We start from the raw sequence: 8,035 nt of genomic DNA on the forward strand, positions 1-8,035 counted from the left end.
CACCTTTTCGGGACTGTTCCTCTGGGCGAGAAGTAGCCTTGTCTTGGTGGGTTTCTTGTTCATTGGTAGAGTTTTTCTTTGGTGCTCATAGAGTTTGCTTCGTCTTTCTTGTCTTATTATCACATTTACACTATCGTCATACTAAGCACAGCTTTGGAGTGTTTTGGAGTGTTGGCGAATTTACATGGTCCTTCGAGCCGGATTTCTATTGGAGAAATCAAGAACGAACAGCACTAAAGAGTTCGTACGGGACGCTGCTAAGTCACGTAACGAAAGTGTTCTGATCGCGATCGTTTCTACGTTGGGTGGAAGATCGTTTGGTTTTGTTAGTCATGTCCGTCAGGCGAAGCCAGCGGGAGTCACGACGACCGAACTGGTACGGCGTCGACGCGGACATGGAAACGCCCGAGCCCTCGGTGAGGGAATATTCAGTTGCTCCGTCACTCGTTGAGTCTGTTACTAGTAGTGTTAGTACCGTACGCAGGGCGAAACTGGCCGCACAACTCGCCTCTGAGGAGAGACTTGCCGATTTACAGCGGCGACAGCACCAAATTGAGTTGGAGAGTGCTGAAAAAGTCGAGGCTATCAGAGTTGAGATGGAGATGGCGGCCATAGAGGAAATAACGTCTGGTGAGCGTAACACGCATATGGGCACACCGACAAATTTGGCACCCACACCAGCACCTCGAGCCAGAAGTGCGCGTGGGCGTTTGGATAAACCGTCGCCACCGCCGAAACCACCGTCCATGCGGTCAGCGGTCGGCACTGTGGCAGAGAGTGAGGCAGCATCCGTAACCTCTCTGCACCAACAGCTGGATGCACAGCAACGAGAGCACCAGCTTAAAGAGCGTGCATACCAGGCCATGCTCCAGCGTCAATCGGAACCGGTCGAGCAGTTGGCATCAGCTTTGGGGGCTGCCATGAAGGCCATGGCGCCTAACAGCACTGATCATATGAAGCGTTTTGTCGCTCGGCAGAGTGCCCACAAAGATTTGCCACTGTTCTCTGGGAGCCCCGAGGAGTGGCCCGCCTTCCTAAGCTCATATGAGCGGTCAACAACGGAGTGCGAGTTTTCTCCAAGTGAGAACATGGCTCGGTTGGCAAAGGCGCTAAAGGGAAAGGCGCGAAACCTAGTGGCGGGAATGCTGACAGTTCCTGACAATGTTGACCAGGTGATCAGCATGCTGAGGCTCAGGTTTGGCAACCCTGACCTCATCATCCAGTCGCTCATAAAGCGCACCAAGGAATTAAACAGCATTAAAACAGTGGATCTGGAGAGCATAATCGAGCTCACCAGTGCTGTGCGGAACCTGGTAAGCACCATGGAGCTGTTGGAGGAGACGGATCATCTCACAAATCCGCAGCTCCGCCAAGACATCGTGGCAAAGCTGCCAAATGAGCTGCGCCTCCGCTGGGGAGAGCATGTGCAGAGTCTTGGTCGCCGTTCCACGCTGAAGGATTTGTCAGATTGGCTGACAGAGCGTGCGGCTGCAGCTTACCATGTGAGCCCACCAATCGTTGGCAACACCAACACCAGCGGTGGAGAACAGTCGAAACGGCGGGCCGGTCAACTAATGGCGACTATCTCCGAACAGAAGCGCAAACCAAGGGCATGCGCCTTCTGCGAGAAAGCCGGCCACTCAGTTTCGTCCTGCAAATCATTCAAGGATGTGAGCCAGAGTGAACGGCGTAAGTGGGCCCGGTCTGCAAACCGGTGCTATGTGTGTCTCGGGTATGGGCATGGTGCACGAAACTGCCAACGGAGCAAGCCATGTGGCGTAGATGGCTGCACGAGTCTTCACCACCCTCTGTTACATCCGCAGAACTATGAGCAACAAGGACAACGCAGAGTCTCTGCTGATAGTGAGCAGACTAACTCCATCACGACGGGATCACACGTGACCTGCAGCATGCAGAAGCCATCTGCGAGCGTCATCCTCCGAACAGTACCGGTACGCCTGATAAATGGCGACAACGAAGTGATGACGTACGCACTGTTTGATGAGGGATCTACAGTGACACTAGTAGACACCCAATTAGCCAAGACCCTGCAAGCGTCTGGCCCAGTGAAGCCGCTGTCTCTCACGTGGACAGATAAGCAGCATCAGCACCATCCTCAGTCCATGTCCTTGAACCTGCAGATTGCTGGGTTGCAGGGAGATGAGACCTTTCAGCTGAGAAATGCCAGGACAGTGAACAACCTCGATTTGACGTGTCAGCCGGTGACGTCTGCAAAGGCGCTGAACCAGTGGCCGCATCTGAAAGACGTGCCGGTCCACACACTCGATAACAAAAAGCCCCAGCTCCTGATCGGCCAGGACAATGTCAGCCTGACGGTCGGGCGAGAGGTCATTGAAGGCGCGCCCAACGCGCCGATCGCCTCGCGAACCAAGCTTGGGTGGGTCGTGCACGGTCGGTCATCTCATCGTCAGGGCAGAGTGGATGACGTCGTTCTGCAAACCATCTCTACCGAGGATGAAGAACTTCACCAGCTAGTCAAATCGTCGTTTAGGACTGACGATTTCGGAGTCAAGGTGCCGCACGCTACAGCCCACAACCGTGAAGAGCTGCGGGCATTTGAGCTGCTGCAGGCGACAACACAGCGGTTTGACGAGACTAGGGGGGAGACGGGGCTCCTGTGGCGCAAAGACGACCCAGTGCTGCCACGTAGCTACGGCAACGCGTTCAATCGACTCCGCAGCCTTGAGCGCAAGCTTGACCGCAACCCATCGCTGCTAGCGAAGTACGACGAGAAGATTGCTGAGTATGTCGACAAGCCCTACGCGGAGATTCTATCTCCCCATCAGGCAGCGGTGGACTCCAACACCACCTGGTATCTCCCGCACTTTGGGGTCACCAACCCCAACAAGCCGGACAAGCTACGGTTGGTTTTCGATGCTGCATCGAAAACCGGGGGAAGTAGCCTGAATGACGCCCTGCTCTCTGGCCCTGACCTGTTGCGACCGCTGCCAGCCGTACTGTTTGGTTTCCGCGAGGAGGCCATCGCATTTGGTGGTGACATACAAGAGATGTTCCACCAAGTGGTTATTAGGCCACAAGATCGCTGCGCTCAACGATTCCTGTGGCGTGGGCAGGACCGCAACAGCAAACCGACTGTCTACCAGATGAGGGTGATGACTTTCGGGTCAACCTCTTCACCGACGTCGGCGCAGTTCGTGAAGAACATCAATGCTGCCGAGCATCGTGACAAGCTCCGTGCAGTACAGGGTATTGTCGAGCATCACTATGTCGATGACTACTTTGACAGCTGTGCCGAGACCAAAGAAGCAGTCAAGATCGTGACAGATGTGATTGACATCCACAGACAAGGTGGCTTCCACATCAGGAACTGGGTTAGCAACTCACCGACTGTGCTTGAAGCAGTGCCGATTGAGATGCGCGCACCATCAAGCATCGTAAGTCTGGACGTCGATCCTGCAACGTCAGTGGAGCGTACGCTGGGAATGATCTGGGACCCCAGTGCCGACACGCTTGGTTTCCATGTCAGTAAGCTCCGCCTAGAACAGATGCTGACATCCAAAAGCACGACGAAGCGTCAGGCACTCAGCACTGTGATGTCAGTGTTTGACCCACTCGGCCTCGTCGCCTGTTACTCCATCAGAGCTCGAGTCCTGATTCAAAGCATCTGGCGAGCGTCCATTGGCTGGGATGATGAGCTGCCAAGGTCGCTGCAAGGCGAATGGACGAGCTGGTGTGGGGAGCTGACGGAGCTCGGCAAGCTGGCAATACCAAGATGCTACAGTTTGAAGCCCGGAGGAGTCGCTAACGTCCAGCTTCACGTCTTCTGTGATGCCAGTGAACTTGCATTCGCCGCCGTCGGCTACTTTCGCTTTCAGCTGAACGACGGAACAGTCGACACGGCGCTCGTTACGGCAAAGTCCCGGGTCGCACCGCTGAAGCCGCTGTCAATACCGCGTCTTGAGCTGCAAGCCGCGCTGCTCGGAGCTCGGATTGCAAACGCAATCACTAGCAGCCACAGGATCCAGCCCGACTCCACCGTGTTCTGGAGCGACTCGCGGACCGTACTCTGCTGGATCAAGTCAGACGGTCGCCGCTACAAGCCATTCGTCGCACATCGTGTTGGCGAGCTGTCTGAGCTGTCAAACCCAGATGATTGGCACTGGGTGTCGACGATCGACAATGTCGCAGATCTAGCCAGCAGAGGCGTCGCGGTGAATGAGATCCCGCCAACAAGCCGCTGGTTCACAGGTCCAGCGTTTCTGAAGGAGCCGACATCACAGTGGCCAACGGTACCATCCACCAGTGAGCCTGTTGAGAACGACGCCGATGATGCTGAACTGAAGAAGGAGTTCGTCGGACATGCTGCTCAACGTACAAATCGCCTCTGTCTGCCAGACCCTGAACGGTTTTCGTCATGGCACAAGCTTGTACGCACCACGGCATGGGTAGTCCGCTATGTCCGTAAGCTGAAGGCTAGTGTTGCAAGGAAGTCGACCAAGCTACCAGCTGAGTTGCTGGCGTCCGAAGTTCAGCACGCACAGACGCTGTGGTGGAAGACCGTCCAGCAAGACTGCTTTCCTGATGAGCTAGCATCACTGCAGAAGGGAGAGCCAGTCAGCCGTAGTAGCCGCCTCTACAAGCTGTCAGCTGGTCTCGATGATGATGTCATCAGGGTGTTTGGTCGAACCGATAGTGCAGCCGAACTCCGTCCATCAGCAAAGCGACCAGTGATATTGGACCCAGACCATCGGTACACGCGTCTGCTACTGCAGCAGCACCATGTGTGGAATGGCCACCATGGACAGGAACGCATGGCGAACGACCTGCGCCAGTGCTACTGGATTCTGAAGCTACGCGTCGCTGTGAGAAGAACATGGACCGAATGTCAGCGGTGCAAGAACGAGCGTGTCATTCCGCTGCAGCCTGAGATGGGCCAGCTACCAGAGTGCCGTATCACAGCCAATGTCAGACCATTTACGAACACAGGAATGGACTACTTTGGCCCGATGGAGGTCACGGTTGGTCGTCGCCGCGAGAAGCGGTACGGTGTGTTATTTACGTGTATGAGCACACGAGCAGTGCACTTGGAAGTTGCACACAGCCTCACTACCGACGCCTGTATCCAGAGCATCAGACGTATGAGTGCCAGACGAGGGCAGCCAGCCGCCATCTACTCAGATAACGGCACCAATCTGCGAGGAGCAGACCGAGAGCTGCGGGAGAGCATTGGTGAGCTTGATCAGGATCGTCTGACTGCCGAATTGACGGCTCGTAGTATTGAGTGGCACTTCAACCCTCCAGCAGCTCCCCACATGGGTGGGGCCTGGGAACGACTCGTGCGATCCGTGAAAGTTGCTTTGCGAGCATCACTGACGGAACAGCATCCACGTGATGAATCTTTGCTGACTGTGTTTGCTGAAGCCGAGAGCCTGGTCAATGGTCGCCCGTTAACGCATGTACCTCTGGACGCCGAAGACGACGAATGTCTGACACCCAACCATTTCCTGATTGGTACATCCAGTGCAGCGCTATGTCCTGGAGTCTTCAACAACGCCGACCTGTGTTTGCGCAAGCAGTGGCGTGTCGCCCAAGCGCTCACAGAGATGTTCTGGCGTCGATGGGTCAAGGAATACCTACCTACGCTAACACGTCGCACCAAGTGGCACCAGCCATGCCGTCAACTGGCACCCGGTGATGTAGTTGTTATAGCTGACGACAAGGCCACACGTGGAGTTTGGCCGCGTGGCATCGTGATCGCAGTTCACCCTGGCCGAGATGGCACCGTTCGAGTCGCTGATGTCAAGACAACCACCGGAGTGTACCGCCGGCCAGTAGCCCGTTTGTGTTACTTGGATGTACGTAAGTAACTGCAGTCAGTTACTAGGTGGGAGAATGTCCGCGCTGCGTGCTCAGACAGACTTACTGAATTTGCCGTTTGATCGTCGTTCTGCAGCTCTGTAGTATTTCTCTTCCTCTGTTAGTTCTTTCTCTTCTGTCTGTCAGCGCTTACTGTCACCCAGCGCTAGGTGCAAGCACCCCCTGGCAGATTTATACTACATTGTTCTACTTGATAAATTTATTGTTCTCTCAAACTTATTCCTTCGTTGTGTACGTGTTCGAACTGTTTTTGAATTATTTTCGTTTCTTTCTTGCCATGTGCATGTGCCAGCTGCCGAAGTGTGCAGTCGCAGCAGCGCCATTTTTGAATAATTATTATGTCATTGATCATGTGATCACGAGCGATTGTTGCTAGCGCTAGATCCGCGGATCTGCTAGTGCCGTAGTGGTACGCATGCATACGTGTAGTTTGACTTGCCTGCGATAGTTTTCTGTGATCTGCTGTTTTGCACTGGAATCGCACTTGTACTTTGACCTCTTCACACTTCTCCTTTTGGCAATGCGTGTCCTAAATCTCTCCGCGAAGTTTCCGCTGATCCCGCGCGGGGTTCTCACGCACCGTGCGGCGCAGTACGGAATTTTGCACTTGTTTCTTTTCTTGTATCCTTTTCTGGTTTCATAGCACCTTTTCGGGACTGTTCCTCTGGGCGAGAAGTAGCCTTGTCTTGGTGGGTTTCTTGTTCATTGGTAGAGTTTTTCTTTGGTGCTCATAGAGTTTGCTTCGTCTTTCTTGTCTTATTATCACATTTACACTATCGTCATACTAAGCACAGCTTTGGAGTGTTTTGGAGTGTTGGCGAATTTACACTTCCTTTTTATCAAACGTTTTCTTTCCATTCTCTTCAGGATAGTACAGGGAATGTTGTAAATTTGAAAAAACACATAACTATAATGAGAGAGAGAGGGAAAGAAAGAAAACGTCAACACTTCAACACAGCCGACAACATGCTTAAAGTGTTGAAAACTCAAAAACAAGCAGCTGGAAGTTGTAGACAAACACGTTGAACACATCAAGGAACATTTGTCACACTTTCACGAGGTGTGACACCAAACAACTGTAACGATAACACATTCTCCTTCTGTACACATAGTTCTGGATCTAGTTTACGAATATACAGAGCTTCTAACACAGCACGATGTAACTTAGACCTTCCACGAGTCAAAATCGAAAAGACATCAAAGACCCCAGCAAATGTTACCATAATGGTCTGCCCCCCCCCCCCCCCCAACCCCAGCCACTTCTGGGACCATTTCCATGAGTGGTGTTCAGATCAATTGTGTCCCAAACCACCGTCATCTCGATGTCCTATTATCATCCACTTTGAATCTTTCTGACCATATTGTTGCCTTTACGAATATATTTCGATCTCTTGTTGTTTCTCCTTCGGAATATATTTCAGTTCCTCCCACCTTCCACTATCAGTATTGTGTATAAGTGTTATGGCCGACCCCTCCTTTAGTATGCCGTGCCAATTTGGATGTATTCGTTGAATAGAAGTCTTGCCTCCATACTCGATACGCTTCAAGCCACGGCTGCTAGGTCATACTTGTCCTGCGTTCGTCGTCGGCCAGATCGCCTGACTTCTAAGGAAGACCTCAATTATCTTGCTTCGTGGGAAGTTCTGGCATCGCGTTGGCAGATTTTAGCTTTGTGAGAGCTGGACCGTGACGATCACACCTTCCATTTGGTGCTACCTTCACACGGCCTTGTTAGGTGTTGACACTTCCATAGGTAGCACTTGCGCTGCCGCCACACTTGCAGGTATGACATGTGGTATGGTATGGTGAGTGTGTAGTATGTACCTGCAACGCTTGTGCTGCCTGCAACGCTTGGCGCCTATTGCTGGCTACTCTCACACCTTGGCCATATAATATAATAGTTAGGCCTCAGTAGTGATTTGTAGTCAGTTGGATTCTGGACAATAAACCCGTCTCAGCTTTATTGTGTTTCCATCATGTGTTTTATCACTTCCCCTCAGTTTTAACCCAGTATGGTTTTTCTAGATTCTGCAGTAGTCGTCATCCATACTATATCATCCTCTCACCCTCAGGTCCTTACATGTATAAATCCTTTCTCTCTAAGGCTAGTGTTACATGGAATTGTTTTTTTACTAGCAAACACAGCCCTACTAATAATCAGGGGAAGAGGACAACT

General features: G+C 52.5%; 1 protein-coding gene across 1 annotated transcript; it reads left to right on the forward strand.

The window, feature by feature from the left end:
* The first annotated feature begins 332 nt into the window (after positions 1–332).
* LOC135827244 (uncharacterized) lies at positions 333–5,849 on the forward strand. The gene has a single exon (XM_065339773.1). It carries the CDS (start codon positions 333–335, stop codon positions 5,847–5,849), a length of 5,517 nt encoding a protein of 1,838 aa, XP_065195845.1.
* Positions 5,850–8,035: the final 2,186 nt, after the last annotated feature.

This window comes from Sycon ciliatum, chromosome 11 (genome assembly GCF_964019385.1).
Source record: "Sycon ciliatum chromosome 11, ocSycCili1.1, whole genome shotgun sequence".
NCBI lineage: Eukaryota > Metazoa > Porifera > Calcarea > Leucosolenida > Sycettidae > Sycon > Sycon ciliatum.

Coding starts and splice junctions, on each gene's coding strand:
- LOC135827244 (XM_065339773.1), top strand. CDS start 333: ATGTCCGTCAGGCGAAGCCAGCGGGAGTCACGACGACCGAACTGGTAC.